Source organism: Blennius ocellaris, assembly GCF_963422515.1.
Source record: "Blennius ocellaris genome assembly, chromosome: 1".
Lineage (NCBI taxonomy): Eukaryota > Metazoa > Chordata > Actinopteri > Blenniiformes > Blenniidae > Blennius > Blennius ocellaris.
This window is the reverse complement of record NC_137650.1, coordinates 30,004,409-30,025,450: the sequence shown is the minus strand read 5'-3', so window position 1 is coordinate 30,025,450 and position 21,042 is coordinate 30,004,409. Positions and strand designations below refer to the sequence as shown.

The window sequence follows — 21,042 nt, the reverse complement described above, 5'->3', positions numbered from 1 at the left end:
TTTGTAAAACCTATTTCTTAGATAAAAAATAAATATGTAGGCTTTTTTGTAGAATACCGCAACATTTGAGAGCTTCGCAAAAACAAGCCGGGTTAAGAGATCGCTGTGGGATTCACTGTATATAATGTTGTATTTGTTCACACGAAAACTTTTTTAATGGATAATAAAACTATCATTTGCAATCCAAGGTCAATCACTCGAGGTTTACAGAATGACCTGTTTGGTGAATCATCCAAAGAGTTGCTCTTTTTTTTCCTTCAATTTCATAAAGTAGAAGTAGCAGGAGAGTGTTTACTGGTCGGCACTGACTTGAAATGGGCAAACCGTTTGTAGGTGTGTCGTCATGCCTCAGCATGACTGCCATGCTGCTGCTGGTCCACTGGGCAACCTATGAAACACATCACAACCTTCCAAACCGGCTTGGTGGGTGCTCACAACTTGTGAGTCAAGAAAGTTGAACTGGTTACTTAGAAATTAAAACAAACATACAAAAAAACAACATGTCTACTGAGGGGGAAAAAAAGCAAAACGCTTAAAGTGAGTCCTTTTTGCTTAATGTCTGAAAAATACGTGCACATTACCGTCTGTTTCTCTTAGATTAATCCAACTTGAATGTCACAAATGGAAGAATTTCTGACGTTGACATAAATTATTCAGAGCCATGTTTGACACCCACATAAGATCTTATTACTGTTATTTCCAAGTCAAATGCTCAGTGGGGCAGAAAATTGCTATTATCTTGATGAGAAGATAGTTAATGATTGCATAACTGTGGCATTGAGCCACGGAGTCAATATTCTCACCACAGTAGACTAAAGAGGCAAAATAACGCACTGTCAACTACTGTGGGAGTATACACACACACACACACACACACACACACACGAAATAAAATACACTCACTCCCAGAATTAGTGGGCAGTGTTGACTCTGACACCTCCATATCATAACCCTCAAGTCCGTGCTGATAAGAAGAACTGCAGAAAAATCCATCTAAAAAATATTGCTCATATAAAATGCATAGGCCCATAATTAGAAATGTGTCATCAAGCATTGTCACACATGTAATGGAGATACATCGTGGACGACTCAGTCCAGCAAGAGTCCCCTCATGAATCCCCCCCCACCCACAAAAAAAATGAAAAATAAAAAAAAATCTGTCAATATTATAGTAAATTCGGGTCTTTCCCCGCGCGCAGACAAGCGCTCGAAACAACAGTTTTTCCAGGTGGAGTGGGGCAGCTGTGGAGGCATTTCTCCGCGTTTCCACCGCATAAAACGCGCACCGAGCAGGTGTCATGAGAGGCGCTCTGAAGGGCAGCGCTCTCTGGATCTACTCACCCCATTGCCGCGGACTTGAGGAACAACTTCTATTTTCTCTGCAGGTTTTATTGGCTGCACGTTGGAAGAGGGCGCGAGAGAAGGGGAGGAAAACAAAATAAACTGTGTTTTGCAAGCCCCGATCAAAGTCCAGAGACGATTAGTGGTTCCAAAGTGTTCATAGCCCGTGTGCCAGCTCCGAACAAGTCCTCCTGGCTGAAATAGAAGAGCACTTCTTCTTCTTCTTCTTGGTAAAACTCGACCGATCGGCTCAGTCTCAATTGAAGCTCCGTCCAATTCACCAAGTTTGGGTTTTTTTTGTTACCGTTAACCCTCTCCTCCTCTTCACTGTTAAATCCCACCTCGGACGGGGCTCCCCTTTCCTCGCTGTCTGCGAACAGTCTTCTGAATTAAGTTGATGCTTGCATTTCCCAGTTCGTTCCTCCCCAGCGGGATTCGCGTCTCACTTGAAGGGCAGCAGCAGCGACACGGAGCGGAGCGGCTTCCACCTGCTTCTCTTCTCCTCCTCCCACACACTCGCTTTACTCCAACCTGCGGTGGATCTGCGGTTTACCTCGGACTTTAAGACCACGGAACAATCCAAGCCTGCTTGAATAAGAGAACGAAACCCAAAAATAAAGCGACGCGCGTTGCTTTTCTACATCCGGACGCACTTACATGTTTTCGGAGTTCATTGGCTTCCAGACGCACTTTCTGAAATTCAGTAATAACACTGCTCAAATGTACAAAACTCGTTTACTCAAACGCATTTAGCCGAGCAGGCAGTTGTTAGTCCTGAAAGTCCTGAAACGGATCGATATCTTTGCGTATTTTTCCCTTTGCCTCAATTAAATTAGAGGCAGGTGTGCGCAAAAGCGGAACCATTGAATTACAAAAACGTGTTAATCTAATACTAATATGACCACATATATTAACAGATGGGTCTTCTGATAGTGTTATAAACTAAAATGTTAATGTGCTTTTCTTATTTTGAAAGTTATTCTCCATTTGAGTAAGGACTTTATTTTGACGTTTTATTGTAACTATATGAGAGTATTTTTAATTTTACTGAGAGACTGTTTCTCTTGATTTTCAGCCAATGGTAACGTCTCATTACAAATTCCAACTCCTCTTTATAATCTTGCAGCACAATTAGTGTATTATCGGATTTATTTGAAGCCTGGCGCCAATTATACTATCTTTAAAACAATCATATTGTGTTACCTCCTATAAAATCCCATTTAATAATGACAGATATAACTTTAATAGTTTTTCCAACACATATTTTTTATTCATCTTGGTGAAAAGTTTTGCTCATTTTCGACCCCTTGAAGTAGTGGCACGAGCGTGTCCTCCCGGAACCAAACATTTCAGCGACGTTTATTCCAGCGGAGATATTTCAACGACGTACCAGCACTGGATTTCCATTTCGAAGACGGAGATAGGTGATTTCTCATTTTAATGTATAGATAAACGTCATCCCATCGTTAAAATGTGCTCTTTCAAACGTTGGCTTCGTTTGAAATATTTTTAATGTAAAACCTGTTGTGTTTGTACCGATGGCTCACCCCTGTGCACTGCACATTAGTTCCGTTTTTATAGTTCCGGATTACGCATTGGCGCAGCTTAGAAAAACAATTCTTATTATAAAAAATAGATTAAACGTGTAGTTGTGCGGATAGTTATATTATACATATATGTCGTGCAACAATTTTGTCATTTTTTTCCCTGTGTTTCTCACAGAATGGGTGAGTCCACGGAGAAGGCTGAGAACTACGAGGAGATGTTTGCAAACAGGTTTACTTCAGAGGACGTGGAGTACCAGGAGTATGTGAACCGTCCAGCGGACCCCCCACCCATCGTGGAGGACTGGAGGGGTCGCGGAGGAGGAAACCAAAGAGGCAGAGATAACAGGTAGCTTAATCAATGACTTTGTTTTTGTTTGTCAGTTGCTCTTTTGGACGATCTTATTGAAAATGGATAACTGTGATATCTGTTTCCAAGACAGACATACGTACATGCATACAAAAAAGAAAAAGGATTCTATCCATCCGTCTTATTTCCCGTTTAGTCTTTATGGAGTCACAGTGTTATAATGAGGAAGGAAGCCCAAACATGGTCATGACTCGAAGGTCATGACTATATGCCAGGGTGGGGATGTAGACCGACCATTAAACAGAGAGCTTTGCTTTATCGCTCAGCTCACCACAACACGTCCAGTAAAGTGGCTCTATTCTTGCAGCCGCCTCTATGAATCTGTGGACGATCTCACGATCCCTCCTTCCATTTCATGAATAAGGCCCCGAGATACTAACTCTTCCACCTGGGGAAGGTCCTCCCTCCCTGCCTGAAGAGGGCATGCCATCCTTTTCCTTGAGAGCACCATCGTTGCTGACCCGCATCCTAACCGCTTCACATTTGGCCGGAACCGTTCCAGTGAATGCTGGAGGCCCTCATTGATATAACTACCATAAAAATAAAATCCAAGTGGTTTCAGAGTTTCAAAAACCCCAATGAATCCTGTTTTCTTGGTTATCAACATTAATTTCCACCTACATTAATACACGCCATCTGCACTGCCTCCAGTGTCTGTTGATAAAGTGCTTTCTATTTTCTCTTCAAGGTACCAGGATCGCCGTGGAGGCCATGGCTGGGGAGGAGGAGGAGGCGGCAGAGGCTGGGGAGGAGATCATCGTGGACGTCAACAGTGGCATGACAGAGACAGAGACAGGAACTGGGGGCACGGGAGCGGCTATCAGTCGGGGCATTCAAGCTCCAACCAGGGATACAATTCTCATCATCAGAGACCTCATTATGATCGTTACTAATGTTATACTCTAACCTCTCAGGTATTCATGGAGACAGTATTTTAAATAACAGTTTTGTCACATTGCGGTATCAGATGTGGCAATGTGCTATTGTTATTTCTGAGGTGGCATTCTCACTGTGTCCATGCCGGAGCCGTATGATGCAATGCTTCGAGTTAAAAATACATAGCAGGAAATGTGACAATGGGAAATGGTATTTCTCATTTGAACCTTGTTCGCTTTTTTCATTCTTATACACAGTCATCTTGAGTCTCCATGATGACTTCATGGTAGTTTTTATTGCTGGGACTCGCATTGTAAACATCGAAAATCACTTTCCTTGAACATTTCGTTTTGTGATGATCTCATGTGGAAAAAAATTGAATTGTTTTGTTTTCTACTGTTTTCACCACATTCTGGCATACTATAATATTGGATTGTTATTAATTATACAAGGCAGTGTTGTGACAAAAAGTGTAAATCCAAATTTCAATAAAGGTTCTCTTTATTATGGATCTTTTTCAAAATGTTATGAAAGCACATACAGACTTATGAATTAAACTGCTGTCAATAAACATGTATTTTCATATGGAGCTTCCTGTAAAGTTGTCTTTAATAACATCAATCAATCTTACAGAGGTAAGGTCCCTGATGGTCTATATTTGAAGGAAGTGTTGTAAAACATTCCATCTCTAGTAGTACTTCAGATTTTTAATTCCATTTATTGTATTGATATCTTTCCTTGGCTTGTTAAGTCCCACTGTGCGGATGTGTTGCTCTACACTCTATAAATGGTCTATTATTTTCACATTTGTAAGTTCTGTTTGCATTGAAAAACACAAGCATGTAATTAAGTGTCACCATAAGAAATTTTTAGCCGTATTTGCACATACAAACATAATTTCTTGTGCTAATTTTAGCAGTGGCTCTCAGCCTGCCTGATAACATAAAGATAGGTTTCACTGAGGTGTGTGTGTGTTTTCTGTTCAAGCTGCTGAACCTATGAATTTAGATTAACAAAGCTCTGGTCATTGTTTTTAAGAAGCGGGTCTCAAGGTGGTCACACCATCTCAAACTATGTCAAGTTAAAGTCAACATCAATACAGTGACAGTAAGTGTCCCTATGTGAGGCTCAAGTCGCACCATGAGCGGACTTAGATTTGAAGTCACGTTTAATGTTATGTAATCTGATTAATATTTTGGAAAAATAAATGTCATTAGACAAAATTGCATGTGTTTGTTTAGCTGCCTCACCTCTTATTTACCTGTACTCTTTCTGTTATCTTCACCAAACTATTTAATGACATCAGCATCAGTGCAGTCTACAGTATACAAGTCATATTTCTGTAATTACTTTCACGTAAATTCAATTTTATGTTAAAACGAGTTTGTAGGTATGATTTTCATTTGTGTGGATACTATTAAAAAAAAACAGTCATTTGGATGTTTGGCCCTAATGGTAGCTTCTTTTACTGTTGAGATGTTATAGAATTTTAAGGAACAGCTGTTTCTATTATGACAAATATCAAATAATCTATGATGAAAACCTTCACCCCTTATTATGTAAACAAGTCTTTTCTTGAAGATGTAATTCTCTATGAAGTCTCATAAATTAGAACTTTATTAAAGCCACACTTAATTTCTCTGCTCCTACTTCATAAGGCGGCCCAGGCGACCAGACGTCAAACCAGGCGGCCTGGTAAACTGTGCTGCATGTGGAAGGAAGGCGGTGTTCACGGTTTAAAGCCCAGAAGGACCCCCAACACTAATAGTTCATGTTGTGAAAAGTAGCTGAAATATTTATGTGCACCATTAATACATTATTACGACACGCATCACTGACTCTGGCACATGTAGCTCATTGCCCAGAGATGTTAGCACTTATGCGTCTCAGCCTATTTACAGCAGCGATCTGTAAGGTAACAAACGCAAACTTTTTGTCAGCCCTCCCTCCCCGTTGCTTCATGATACAAGCTTATAAACCTTTGCATTGTTTCGTCGCCGCCTGGATGCCATTCTGTCTTTTCTATTTTTAGATAGGACGAGGTTAGCAGTTCATTTGGACTTTAGCAGTGCAATCAGCTGTGATGATAAGAAGTGTGTGGGTGGGGGTTGTGCTGAAACTGGCAGCGCAACACAGGAAACTACCGTCACGACTGTAATCAGTCCAGATTAGAGGATCTTCACCATAAAGTGCTGCCACTTTACACAGCAGCAATGTGTTGGACAGAAACAATAACAGCTAAACAAAACAAACAAGAAAATATAAAATGATCAAGTGTTTCACTATTACAAGCGTTTGAGATCTCACTGAGTTGGTGCAGCAGTTTTTATTCTGCTGCAGTTCAAAAAAGACTTCAAATCATGATTGAGCTGTTTGTTGTGCCGTCTTCATTTTTATTTTATTTTTCTGTGATAATAATTCTGAAACATATACTGTATATAAGTAGATCAGGTCACACCACCAGAGAAGCACCTGTTAGTCTTTTATTATATTCTGCAACAAGAAGCCTTTAGCTCACTGGTTCCTTCTTAAAATACGTTTCGATCCTGAAAAGTGCTTGGCAAGTATCGAAAAGTAAAAAAAGTACTTTTTAAAGAGAAGGAATTGCAAAATGCTGATTTTCATCAGATTACCCCAATGTAAGCCAAAGATGGCAGTATTAACTCTACTTTGTTAACTGAAATTACGATAATGTTAAATTATCACTCACACACTGGAGTGTCCTGGAGTTTGAGTCAGGCTTCTTGCAACAGCGTTTAAGCTTGAGGGCTTCCTAATAAAACAAACTAAAGACGGTTTGAAAACCAATATAAAACAACCATTACTTGTGTACACATATCAATCACTGTGTCCCAGGCAGTTGTTGGTTAAGTTTGTGATTATGCAGCTGGAAGCTGCTAGCATTTGACTGACATGACGATGATAACCTATAAAGGCCAAGTGCGGTCTCATCATTTCATAATTGACTTAGTGTCCAAATAACAAATGATTCCGCTAAGAGCTGGTTTAATATGTGCCTCTCAAAGTTACTGAAGCCCAAAAAACCCTACTGAATTCAATATATAAAGGGGAAAAAAACAAGTTAGAATTTATAGACGTGTTTTTAATTGACAGGAATTCATGTTTATGTTAAGTTAAAACTATTTTGGCATGAAAAGATGAGGACATTTGCCAATAAACCTGCTAAAAGTTGCATTTTATCATTATCCATGTGAACCCCAACACAAACATTTGGTTCGATACGAATCCTCAGACACATGTCCAAGGATCACGCATCGGCAAAGGCCAATCCAGAGAATGGTGTGCCAGTATGTGGTGCCACAGAGCATTAAACACCTCGTACTTATTCAATGCAATTATTTCATTTAAAGATTGTGAAACATTCAGAATCCTTTCATGAAAACCTAGTTCAGGATTCAATCTATGAATTAGCCGGTGATGAATTCATGAACCTTTTCAACGCCTCCTTTAAATCAAACACATCGACTAGTGTGTTTTATTTATGAAGCTTCTAATGCGTCAGGAGGCTTAATAGAGTGTACGAGGAGGAAAACAAAAGGAGGGAGCCAAAACGAGGGACCTCTGAGAGAATACCCTCAGCCCGGTCTGCCGCGCTGTCAGGCTTCATGTGGCCCTTTTGTGACGATGCAATGTGACAGCAATGGAGGCAGTGTGCTGGGGGCCATGTCCTTGATGATGAACTCATCCACTACAATCATCCCCCCTGCCCTCTCCCTCTTTAAATGCATACACACATATACGCGTGTGGGCACAATACACAACGGGCCTGCGCAGCAACACACAGGCACAGAGACATCGCATCCCCCAGCCCCTGCAGCACTCAGCGACCTACATCTGGTGTTGGAGAGTGCATGGGGGGGGCTAAGGTTGGGCCGGGCCAGTCAGCCCTCAGCAGACAGTGTGGAGAGTGTTCATGCAGCGCGTGACGTGTGCGAATGGGCAGAATACTCTTACTCTGCTCTTTTTGTTGAAAAATAAAAATACCCCCCCCCACCTCAGAATTATGCACATACAAATAGGCACACGGTTGTACTTTATTACATGGACACACACGTGCGGGTACTGACTAAGCACGTGAAGTGAGTACGAGGATCACAACCAGGGCCTCGAAATCGCTGCTGCAGAAAAAGGTTTGACGACATCTTGTCGTCTGCTCATGCCGCCGCGCGCTCTATGAGTTAATCATGCAGCTGCTTGGATCGCCCGTGTTCAGAGAGTGCACTCTACTACCGAGAGCGGCTTGTTAATCTGATTATGTCCAGTTGTATCTCCACTGGCATTCTGGTGAAAGAAGGATTCAGAGCCTTTACCCAAATAGACTCATCAAAAAAATAAAGAAATAAAACACCAAAGAAAGCATCATTATCAGACAAATAGAAGGTGGCGAAGGGATGGAATTCTTTATTCAAGGAGAAGTATGATATTTCTGTGAGACAAAACATTGACGAAAGTAAAAGTACCAATTTGCCTTCTTAAGTAAAAGTTTGAAAAAAAAAAGCTCTGAAATGTACATATGTCCAAAGTAAAAAGTAAAACTGAAGGCTTTGTTGTTTTTTTTTTCCATCTTTCAGTACATCCAGAACTCTGCTGCCCGCCTCCTCATCCACTCCCACTCCTGTGAACACGTCAGCCCGCCCTCCGAAACCTCCACTGGCTCCCTGTCCCACAACACAACCAGTCCTCCTCCGGACCCACAGAGCTCTCCACAGCCAAGGCCATCATTAAGTCAACAGTAGCAGGAAAAGTAATTAGAATCTCAATTTTTTTTTGGGGGGGGGGAAATCTTAGACTTGTCCGGGAACGTCTCTCATTTGACGTTAAATCGTGATTTCAATTTAACCATTTGATGGCGCTAAGTTTTGTGTTTTGTGGAGCAGATTAAGACATTAAAGCCTAAAAAATTGATTAAACACACACTACTTTCCTCAAGTTATCAAAATCTGAAAAGACCAAAGAGGTTCAAGCGAATAAAGCTGTTTTATGAGTTCTGACTTATGTATGTATATGTTTCTTAACTTTAGCTTTTAGTTTTAAATTAATATTTTTTCTGTCCCGTCCAAAAATGAACAATGTACCATAAAAGCCATTGTCAATAAAGCAGAAAAAGTCTTTTACTTATTAAAAAAAAAAAAAAAAATACATTTTGGTCAAACTGTAGGTCCAAGAACTTTTTGAGAACCGTCTTCTAATCAGCCGATTCTTCCAAAAACATCTGATCTGCTTAAGTTGTGTGCTTTGCTCCAGGAACAAGCTGACATGCCACTGGAATACGCTGAACTACCCCCATGAAAATTTAATCAGTGCAGGAATAAAGCCAGGTTGGTGAATTGTGTTTGCAGAGTATGACATTTTTGGTTTTTCAGCCCCGCCTGCACCTATTGCCAACAAGGCAGCAATTAGCCTGAAAGGATGACAGGCATCAGCGCCCTGCAGAGCCTGTCAGTGATCCACTGCTGAACATTTGCATTTCGGAATATTAATGAAAATCAAACTCAAAGGGCACAGGTTCAGATTTTTCGATAGAACAAGTGTTTGGCCAATCGTCCTTATATTTTCAGCTTTGATGGTTCTTGTAACACCCGATGAAAAGTTTAACTCACAACATAAAACCCTGCTTGAATTTTGAGTGCAGTTTTCTTAACATGCGCTGTTAATTGCGCAAAAACAAGAGCATGATAGTTGGATGATAGTTTTATACAGAAATGCTCTTGATGTCTGCATGGCTATCCTGCTGGTCGTATCAAAACTGATGATGTGTAAAAATCCACTTTTACACGTTTGAATTTCAAGAGCATTCTTTTTTTCATAACAAACTTTCTTATTATTACTCAAAATAACTGAGCAAATGGCAGAGAAGATCCAAAATACAGCAGCTTTAGAGCTCGCATTGCAATTTAGATGAATGGAGGAAACTGGTTAAGGCAGTTTTTTTTCTCACACATAGAAAATCATGCGTTCCCTGTTTTGTAAAGGTCTCCTTTGTAAGTTCAGAACAAAGAAACTGGTCCTTACTTACACCTTTCATTCAGGTTAATATGTGGTGGAGAGGTGACACAAAACAAAAAGTCCAAAAATGTCCAATTTAAAAGTAGGCCTCATTGGTTATAGTTTCTGTACAGTGTAGCGGTTACATTGGCTGTGTTTAATCCCAATTTATGATGTGACTTTTTTCATTTTACCAAGTCGAGATTATAACATGTGAGGGGGAAAAAAAAAACCAAAAACCCAGACAAGATAAAAAAAACACATCCCAGAAGAATACCTTCGGTCCTGATATATATAGAAACAATATAGACTGCCCCGCAGTGTCACATTGGATTAACGGTGTGCTATTCCATCTCAAACTGGAGAAAATCTGATTTGGGTTCAGAAAATAAATTTAACCATGTGTGGAGGCCTTCCCTGAACTTTTTTCATCAACCATTGATACCAGGGTGCAAGAATGATTGTGTTATACACTAAATCCTGGTTGAGTAAAGGTTTAGTTTCTCTGTATTTCTAACTTCTTTTTATTCCTGAAATTGACAGTGGATATGGGGATTGTCTTCTGTGTGTGTGTGGGGGGAGGGTTTTAAGATTGTCTGTTTTTTTTTTTTTTTGTAACTTTGTTCAGTCAAAACTTTGATAAATATATTAAACACACAAAAAAAAGAAACAGTACAGAAATAAAAACAAAACTGACATGAACTGAAACTCGTGTCGTCTGTCAGCACCGGAATCACAAACGTCTGGAGAAGAGTGAGATGATTAAAAAACCACAGGGTATCATCCCGCCTTTCCTCAGCTGAAGTGCAAAGTGAGAGAAATCGCAAATTAGCAGTCTAAATTGACGAACAAAAGTTCAACGCCCCCGTGACGAGACACTGGAGGGGAGCGGCGATGCTCACCAAACAGCCCTGGATGTGTTCTTTGTAATTAATCACTCGACTGTCTTACATCATTGGGAAACACATTGCATAACCACCACCAGCTGGACATGCAGGGAAGCGAACCTCCGTCAGAGCTGCAGGTTCATGTTGTTTTCAGGAGGTCTGGACGCTCAGCCAGAGCTGGATCGCCCACCACAGAACTGAGGATGAGTCAGACTGGCGAACTGTACACGGATATTTGAGTGAATGTATAAGATAAGTCATGCTGGCAAATTGCTTTCTTGCAGAGCTGCGTTTCAACATGACTGACTGAGTAAAGTCTGGGACTCACGAAATTCGGTTTCCAGGGATACCCTGGAGCAGACGAGTCAAACGCTTTTCACTTCATGATGTCACACACAACATGATTTGATCTCACCTGGGCCGGAGCGGTGAAGATGACTGATAAATACAGATCACTCAAAAGTTTACTTTTAATTCTACTGATTATGAACAAGAGGCGCAGGATCAAACCGATGGTTGTGAACTGAATTTGCTGCAAAGAAATTATGCAAAGAGCACAGTGTTTGGCTTCACTGTGATGTTTTGCAAATCAGAGAACGGACAGGGAATATGAAGAGGCAATCGCATACCTTCGCCAATGCCACATATGTCACCATGGAAACCAATGGATTGCAAGGTTATTTGATCTATCGCACCACTCCTTCCATCATTTGTCATGGTCGTTTGAATTGTTTGCATTATCACAGTTTGACATGTCATCATGTGGCATGTCGTATGGATAGGGAATTGAAAACGGAACATTTTGCCGTTAGTCCAACATCGATCGGATAAAAAATTTTTTTTACTTTTTCGTGACTTGGACCTTGACCTTTGACCAAGACAAATCATCCCTGAAGATTTCCTGCAATTCAGGTCAATAGTTTCTATGAAAAGTTGAGCTACTTAGTTGATATGGTAGAGGGAGAATATGTCATGCTGTAATTGAAGCATTACTACACATTTTCAGATTATACCATAATGGTTTTCCTAGATACAAACCAGAACCATAGAATTGGGTTCATGTTCCAATCTTGGTTTAATGAAACCTCAAAGAGGTTCAAGTATCCAGCTTGACCAAATTCATCAGTTCTGTATTGAAACCATCTTGGTTTCATGAGATAACAGTCCCAGTATGGAAGTAAAATCTCTTTTTTTTTCTTCCTGTTTTGACGATATAATTAGGATTGTTTGTGTACCACATCAACACTCCTGTACAGTCATGTGTCATATGTTGTCAGAAGCAGCAGAGGCATGAATCCCCTCTCCTGCTGTCAGTTTTCAAGTAGAAAGCCGTCAATGACAACTCATCCTGCTGCTGCAGCCCGCCCACACACACACACACACACCATATAATCACTAATCTCTGTCATGGATTTAAGATCTAATACTATAATAAACCATTTATAATTGAATAATTTCCAGTAAGCTCACTATCTGCTTGCTTATCACCAGATATTTTGTTTCATCAACGTTCTGGAAACATAAGGAGCTTTCATTCAGATTTTTTTGTTAGTAGTTCCCGTGAAGCCCTTGATCACGTTCTGCCACGCAAACGTGAAAGTCAAAGGTTAATACGTTTAACTCTTAGTTCTCCTGGATTTTTTTTTAATGCATTTTATGTGCATGGTGGGTGGATGAAAAAAAACCCAAAACAAAACAAAACAAAACCCTGCTTCAGAGTGATTTTCTTGGTCATTTCTCATATGAGGGCTGTCTCAGTGGGCAGGAGAAGCTCTCAGGTGTCGGTGACTCACCTGACAGCTTTCGCGGCTCGCGCTCCTCGTCAGAGCCCACTCACCGCCATCTAAAGTGGCTTTGTTTCCAACACAGGCCTCATGTAAATGTGCAAATTGTGAAATTTCACAGCACTTCATGTCTGAGCTGCCGGTGCAGGCTTCAGTCGACTTTTTGAAAAATGGATATATTTACATGCCGACCTTAGAAATGATGGGTGGAAATTCTATCAAACTGATGAAAGGGGGCGAGAAACAGTAAAACGTCCTAATTTATACATTTTTGGAGGAATTATTTTTGCTGCATATCAAATACCTTTATGGGCGAATTGCACCTTTTAAGTGCAAATTTGCCTCAAATCTATGAAATCACATTCCTTCCTGTTCTCTTTAAGCTTCTCCCTGCATGCTGCAGCTGATCTGTCCAGTAGTTTGATATGTGGATGTTTGATGCATCTGGCATCACCTAGTGACAGAAAGAGGAATGAGACTGAAGATGTGAATGGATTTTATATAAGTCTGTACAAAGGCGTGTCTCCTGGAATTAGCGTAGGTTATTAACTCAATTATTTTTTACACTCAAACATTTTCAAATCTGAACTGTGATAGTAAAAAAAAAAAAAAAAAAAAAACAGACTATCTTTCAAGCCAAATATAGAAACAATTTTACATTGGAATATAAGGTGGTTTAAATTAAATCGGAAAATGAAAAAAGTTAGCACAATTTATCGAATTAAGCAATCTTACTTTGGTCTTACCAGATTTTATTTCCAAAAAGCCTAAAAAAAAAAAAAGAAAAGGAAAATAATAATAATAATAATTTAAGCTTGTTGTTTCTCCATAAATATCCTTGAACATTTTGTTGTTTTACATTTTAATGCATTGCTAAGCAAACATGAAGTCATAAATTACAGCATGTACCCATGGCAATGTTACACAACACATGTATTCTTAATACAATGCAAAAACAAAGTATTCAAAGATGTCTTCTAAGTAAATGGTAACAGTGCACAATAAAACATATGCAAATATTATATTACTGATAAATGATTCAGCCCAAAAAAAAAAAAAAAAAAAAAAAAAAAAAAAACTTGACGAAATGAATTGGCATTGACGGACAGATGGTAACTGTGTCTGTGGTTTCATATGTGCAAGATATACGACTGCACTGCAGGCAGCTCAGAGTAACACATAGGAGTGGAATTCTTAGACAATTTACAACTGATGACGCAGTTCTTGTCTGAAAGATTTTTTTTTTTTTTTTTTTTTTTAAATACCAGAACCTAAATTCTTTCAACGACTCTTGTCTGACATTCATGAATATGTCTGTACACAACTACTGTAAGGACACACACACGCACACGCACACGCACACACACACACACACACACACACACACACACACACACACACACACACACACACACACACACACACACACATCCGCTATTCTGAGGGATCTTGAGGCACTACGAACGTCTCCAGCAGTCCAGCCCTCCCACGAGTCTGAGGTCTCCCTGGTTCAGTGTACCTGACACCGCGTCGCGTTTTAGGTGTAGTAGATGATCTCTGGTATCTGCCCGTCCTCTACTGACGTACCATTGTTATTTCCAGGCGAGCTAAAAAAGAAAAACGTCGTCTTGGTCCCCGTCGTCGACTCCTGCGTCACTTTCTTTAAACCTTTGGTGCCGTAATGCGAGTCTGGGCCCTGTGTTGTGAAAACAAAGAAGCACAAACCGTGTGAGCACAACCGCTCCGGGCTGTAATACTTCCTTCCATTCTGGAAAGTGTTCCACCGCACGGCGAGTTCAGAATGACCTTTAAGGTGGCGCACGCAGTGTAGCTGACACTGGGCAAGATTTCCACCGGCTCTTTGAACATCACTCGAAACGTGTTTGCGGAGCCGTCGCAGCTGAATCCCGTGTCATTCTGCCCCAGTGTGATGCGCTTGTCGCTCTCTAGGATCTGCACAGCAGGAGGAAGTCATTAGCGAAGCCACAAGCCCTTAACTATATCCGTATGATATATATATGTATACATGATATTTTCAAAGTACATCTGATTAGAGGCATTTCTTAGTTTATTCCAGATGTATACAACCGGTTTGATTTCACATTCCTCTACAGGTCAACGTTAACACAGTATTAAAGTTACCTGAATGTTGACCTGATAGTCAGTGGGTCCATGTATGGAACCATACAAGCCAAAGCCCACTATGGATATTCTCTTGTTAACATTAAATCTACAGAAGGAGAAAGAGAGCAGAGAGAAAAAAAAAAATATTGTCAACATGAACTGTTACGGGTACTTTCTGATGAGCAATGTTGCACCACCTTGGCAACCTCACCTGATTCTGTCGCTCGTACCACTGTACCCCCATCGACTCTCAACCTGCTGGAATCTATTAATGCTGCACTCCTCCCCCCTGAGGCAGCAGCGGGGCCTGTCAATGTAGTCGACCCGCGGTTTGGGGTTTACTGTAAAGTGTAAAAACAGATTTACCACCTCCCGATCGAACAATATTCCAGACTGGGCAGGCCCTGTTGCACAAGAAAGAATATCAAACTGGTTTCTGTGGGTTTGGGCTGTATGGACAGATCAGGAACATGATGGGGAAAAAAATGCAGAGAAATGGCAGAAGAGGAGAGAAAAGTGGTGGAAGAAAGGAAAAAAAAAGGTGCCATTTGCGGCATAGAGAGTAGGTTTTTTATTTTTGAGCTATACTTACCGGCGGCGAACTCCTCGACCGTCATTAGTGGGAATCTGATGAGCGGGAGCGCTTTCCCCAGGACCTTCTGTTTGTTCTCAGAAGTCAGGGGAAGCTGTTGTCGGTAACACTCGGCCTCTGCCCAGCGAACCACCGCCCCGAACAGACGGTTCTCCCTGATACTGAGTGTGTCTCGTTCGAGCACCGCACACAAGGTGTCTGCACAGAGCGGAGACGCAGGTTACTCGTCACGTCAGATAGGAATGAGAGGCGAGGAGCAGAGTTTCTGGTCTGAAAGCGCCACGTACCGAGGTCAATGTCTGTGAAGCCCTCTGCGTTTATTGCGTCAGCTGTGCTTTTGTCTATGGTGTCCAAGCAGAGGCTGGCGAGTTGAGGCTCATCAAATAACCGTGCCTGCAACACATGGCAAAAGAAATATATAAATATTGTTCGGTGACGCTCATTAGATATACACGAAGAAGAGCTTTGCGTTCCATGCTTTCACTTTGCCTGTACGGGTTTTTCTCCGGGTATTACGATTTACTCCCAACAACCGTGCATTTCGGGTTACTTAGAGCGTAATTAAAAAAAAAAGATCTAGTCATCGATCTATGCCGTTTTTCTTTAAATAACAATATGTAGACAGTGAAGCGTTTCATGTCCCGTGCTGCAGTTTTTTCATGGAAATTGTTACCACTGTGTAAACTCACCCAAGCTTAAAGGACTTCATTTGTACAGTCATTCAACTTAACTACGGCAACACTTCAGTGTCAAACAGTAGATTGCTGCGATTAATCTGAACATGGACTGAAGGAGGAAGGAGGAATGATCCATTTAAAATAACAGAACTGTCAAAAAAGAAAAAAACACTTTCCCTATTTTCAGATGTTAGTAAGGAGAATAACGGGATGCCAGGTTTATTGGAAACAGCAGATTTCCACATATTTTCATCATCTGTCCAGAGCGAGGATAGCCAACATTTTCTTTGGGAAAAATATCCCCTAACTTTCTAAAATACAAAAGTATAATTAAGTAAGCAATGACACTAGTAATTAGGAAAGCACTGGTGGGAATACGATGTGCTTTAGGTGGTTTATAAATATATGTGCTCGGTGTTGCACTGAGGAAAATAATATTTCTCATGGACGGAGCAGCCTAAAGGCACAGCAGGTAGCAGCAAAACCAAATGATGAACACAAACAAATGGCAGCAGAAACCCGAAATAGACCAGTTCCTGTCAAAAAAATCTCACCGTAAAGGCTGAGAGATGGTCTGGTGTGGATGCTGAGAACGGGAAATTCTGCCGTCACACAGAATCCAGCAGACATAAAGTGAAATGTTATAGAGCTAACAGTCCCCCCCCCACACACACACACATTTCCACGAAACATGAGATTTAAAAACTCCTTTCCACCCAGTCAGAGGGAATAATTCTCTCTCACAGCCAAGCCGGGGGAAAAAAAAAAAATCTTATCATCTGGACATTTTGCTGCTCATCGGGGGGGAAAAAAGTGCAGCACTTCTCTGTCCTTGGAGCAGAAGAGCTCCACCAGCTGTTACCCACAAGGCAGCGAGCGCCGCCACCGTCAACATCTTGGGAGCGTTTAAAACTACGCAGATATTTTTCTGTGCTTTTAACCCAATTCCCAACATGCTTTCTTCTCTTTAGGGGGTTGAACATGCTCATCTGTGTCCATGCATGTGTGTGTATATATTCAAATGTATTTCACTTTTCTCTTAAATCAATTTCTTCCTCGTGGAGGAAATTAAAACTCCACAATTGAAAACCAGAACTCAGAGTCATAACAAACTGAGCCAGCACATAATTTGTGCCGACCAGCCGCTCGGCGAGTTTTGGTGTTGGGCGTGTGCTGCACCGACGAGGCGGCGGACAGTAACCTGAGTGAGAAGCATGAATGCGTTGTCAGCTCTGAGATGTTTGGTGAGGAACTCCACACAGTGACCCTCCAGCGCGGGAACAGCGTACTTCTTCGCTGTATAAAGTGTCGTCATCACAGTCTCCGGACCAATGTGGACCTCATCCGAATACAGAAACCTGGGCAGGCGACAGAAAAAAAAAAAAAAAGAGTACAATCAGCCATTGCGTTTGAATATAAAACTTCAGCTGTAGCTGGTGTTTAACAGGAGTACAGGACAATTTATTTGATTTATTCAATAACAGGTTTACCGGTATACAACTTTTTAGATGTTTACTTATTCTTGTATATGGAATAAGACATAAAATATGTACCCTCTAAAACAGGATCTAAAGTACACATTTTCTTTAATTAATCAGTAATTAAATAAGTAAAATCACTTATTGAACGTCCGGATAGGGCGATAAATCGAAAATTTACCGATAACCGAAATTTACTAAAATTGCCAACGTCATTTTGACCATGTCAGTATATTCGGTGTTTTAAAAAAAAAAGAGAAACTGCTCAATATATCGTGATATTGATTTGAGGCCAAATCGCCCAGCCCTACTTCGGGATGTACATAAAATTATACTGCACAGGCTTTGAAATATATTAAAAGTTACAGAACAGACATACAAAAGACATCTCACCGATATTATTATTTATTTCTGTTCTTTGAGCCAAACAGCTTCTAACATTTGTCACGCATGCTTTGTAGTCGGTATCATCTTGATCACTACCAGACATGAAGGATCCAGTTCTCCCGGTTACAGACATCACGTTTGCGGAGAACAACTTCAGTAAGGCCTTGCTCTGTATGTTTTGTTGTTTTTTTTCCAATACTTGCACAAAACAGACAGATGGATACATAGTCCATCCATCTCATTAAATTGGGTTCAAAATAACCGTCTTGGAGTTATTTTTAACTCATGAAGGGAAAAAAGAAGTCGGTTCCTCAGAAATGCAAACAAATAAAAAAATGAATGCGACAAGCCTGTTATGTCGGGACTGTAAATATACAAACCTCAGAGGCAATCTGAGGAAACAACTGCTATAGATCAGACATTTCGCAAATTATTTTCACTGGTTCACATATTGAAAAATTTACCAAGGACAATGACACTTGATATAAGTAGAGGATATCACTTTACACCGACTGCATTAAAGCACGATTCAATTTAAGTGTCGCTCAATCACCTTTCATTATCTGAACTTTCACAATGGCTGAGTGTGTAAAAGGGTCACACGTAGCAAGCTAAAAAAAAGCTTTTAGTAGGCGTCCCAATGGAGGTAAATAATGCTCGATGAATGCCAGAGGCAAATTAAACATGGTAGATTTTTAACGTTTATAGAATATACTTTCAAATGGCACGTCTTCGTAATACTTTATTTAATTCCGTTGTTTGAGCCTATAACTTTAAACATGTTGTGCATGAATGACATGATGCATTCCCTAATCTGCATTGTTGTTCTAACTCCATCCTCACTGTGTGTGCCATAATGAATAATTGGATATAGTTTTGCCAGGTGTTATGAAGGGATATATTAGGATTGTTGAGTGTTTGCTTGTGTTGTGTTTTTGTTCCTCAGTTCCGGTAGTTAATTATTTCATCGAGTTTAGTTTGGTTCGTTAGATGTTGGTGGGAAACCATGAGTGAGAAAGGTGTTGTGTAAAGTGTCGTCCTGCTATGAAGATACTGTCGAGTGTATTAATTTCAAAATTAACCCCGTTATTCAGCTGGCGTAGAAGATTGTTGTGTTCAAATAATTCTTCCACATCGCTTGTCACAATATTATAGTGCAGGCTACATAAACATCCCAATTCCATCCCAAGTGGGCTGGAACGCTATGATAACCATCAAATTTAAACTTTGAAGTTTTTCATTGTTGTGGCGCAGAGTATAAGTGATGGAAATGTCGATATTTAGTGATCCTTTAATGATTTGAATGAAAAGCCTACTATTAGAACTGTGACATCATGAATGTTTTTCAGATTCAGAAAATGTAATCTCCATGGGACAATTAAAAAAGGCACACAGAGCAAGCAGTGCAACGAGGACTTAGAAGAATTAGCAGAAAAATAAGAAATTACATTGTATTAATTGATTGATTGTGTTTATTTAGTAAAGCGGTGGGAGAGGACAATACTCCACTGAGATGTAGCTATTGTGCTCCAGACTGCCGTGATCTCTGTCCAACTGGGACGCTTCATCGGCGGATCACCTGTCCTACCTGAGCAGGGCGAGGAAGGCTGCCGGCTCCACGTCGGGCAGCTCTATCTCGGCAGAGGTAGTGGCCATCCCGCCGTTGAACATGGCATCAAACACGGCACTGCCGGCGGCCAGGACGAACTTGTGTGCCGGGATCCTCTGGGCCTGCCTGCCTTTCCCCACGATGAACCTGACGTCGCTCAGCAGCTCGTTGTTGAAGAGGAAGGCGAAGCGCTCCTTTAGCGAGCTCTTCGTCGCCTGCCAGTTGTACATGGGCTCCCGGTGGAGGCCGAGGACCGGCGGGGAGGCGGACGGGGTCGGGCCGGGAGGAGGCACGTTGGACAGCGCCGCTGCGGCTAAACGCTGAGCCGAGTTCGATGCTGCCTCCTGACCGTCATGGTTTGACGCCAACCCGCCGCCGCTGCCCCCGGTCGCCATAACGACGCTCCGTATATTTTATTATCGCTGTAATTCACTAAGACACCTCCTCAACGACAGGGAAACATGCATCTACTGGAACGTACGTGTGGTTGTTTATTTACGTTGTATCCATCACGGCAGACGCCATCATTTAGCTATCTGCTAAGTGCTAACACTGCGCCGAGCCCCTGTCGCTGCGCATGCGCAGTTTGTCCAAAACAGCGTTCATTCAAATAAACTTTATTAGACAACACATATGAACAAAGTACCTTATAACCACAGACATAATGGAATATAACCACTTTCTTTTTTATTGAACTTATGGACGTTCATTTTATATTATTTCAACCAATCCTTCAATCCATCCAACTGAAGACATAATTTCCCCATTTGTAGATTAATTTCTATCAAATCAAACATACATTTATTTCATTTAATTAATAACACGATTATAATCATATGTTTGTATTGTAATTTTATTTCGTTTTAATTCCAACCCCCATTTCAAACATCCAAATCTTGATATGACTTAAAATAGCTCTTGATGGCACTGATATTGTATATAAATGTCAGCTCATTGACAACAATAGTTAAAAAGCAGCTCATTAGATCAGTAAAAAATATATATATTCTAATACAATTTCACTGTTATTAATATTATTTCCCAGCTTTTTGCAAAGACTGATGGGTGTCTATGTTTGAATAATTAAGATGAAATAACGCAAACAAGCAAGAAGGGATATTTTTCTGAAAACTAAACTCAACATATGCTTCAACTATTAAGTATCTGAAAAGAGTATGCTGAGGAAAACAACATCAATGGTGTCTCTCACGTCTCAGAGTTCTCTGTCTTAAATCTATTCTCAAGATTATTCAGTTAAAAAAAAAAAACATTTTGCAGGGAAAACAAAATAAAAACAAAAAGTGATCAAACGTTCAATCAAAATTCAATCTCTCCCAGTTGAAGAATATCATCGAAGAATACATCTT

At 40.7% G+C, this 21,042-nt stretch overlaps 3 protein-coding genes across 4 annotated transcripts in view; 1 reads left to right on the top strand and 2 right to left on the bottom strand.

Annotated features, from left to right (window-relative positions):
- The window catches only part of homer2 (homer scaffold protein 2), a 32,778-nt gene extending 30,858 nt beyond the window's left edge, over positions 1–1,920 (bottom strand). The window contains exon 1 of the mRNA XM_080518458.1: positions 1,342–1,920. Coding sequence (XP_080374584.1) covers positions 1,342–1,346 — 5 coding nt within the window. The 5' untranslated portion in view covers positions 1,347–1,920. The remainder of the gene's footprint in view (positions 1–1,341) is intronic.
- A 1,026-nt stretch (positions 1,921–2,946) lies between these two features.
- On the top strand, positions 2,947–4,683 carry LOC308139820 (RNA guanine-N7 methyltransferase activating subunit-like). Its single transcript, XM_080509371.1, has 2 exons — positions 2,947–3,234; positions 3,944–4,683. Exons 1-2 carry the CDS (start codon positions 3,065–3,067, stop codon positions 4,146–4,148), a joined length of 375 nt encoding a protein of 124 aa, XP_080365497.1. The 5' UTR covers positions 2,947–3,064; the 3' UTR covers positions 4,149–4,683.
- Positions 4,684–13,508: 8,825 nt separating this feature from the next.
- On the bottom strand, positions 13,509–20,218 carry LOC308132255 (BTB/POZ domain-containing protein 1-like). Of its 2 annotated transcripts, none has more exons than XM_080499264.1 (8): positions 19,655–20,218; positions 17,403–17,559; positions 15,812–15,917; positions 15,525–15,722; positions 15,144–15,336; positions 14,951–15,038; positions 14,615–14,761; positions 13,509–14,504 (listed from the first exon to the last, which is right to left on the bottom strand). In XM_080499264.1, exons 1-8 carry the CDS (start codon positions 20,068–20,070, stop codon positions 14,346–14,348), a joined length of 1,464 nt encoding a protein of 487 aa, XP_080355390.1. In that variant the 5' UTR covers positions 20,071–20,218; the 3' UTR covers positions 13,509–14,345. The 2 variants fall into 2 exon arrangements, with proteins under 2 accessions (XP_080355390.1, XP_080355391.1); XM_080499265.1 differs by having other exon boundaries at positions 15,144–15,273.
- Between the last annotated feature and the right edge of the window lie 824 nt (positions 20,219–21,042).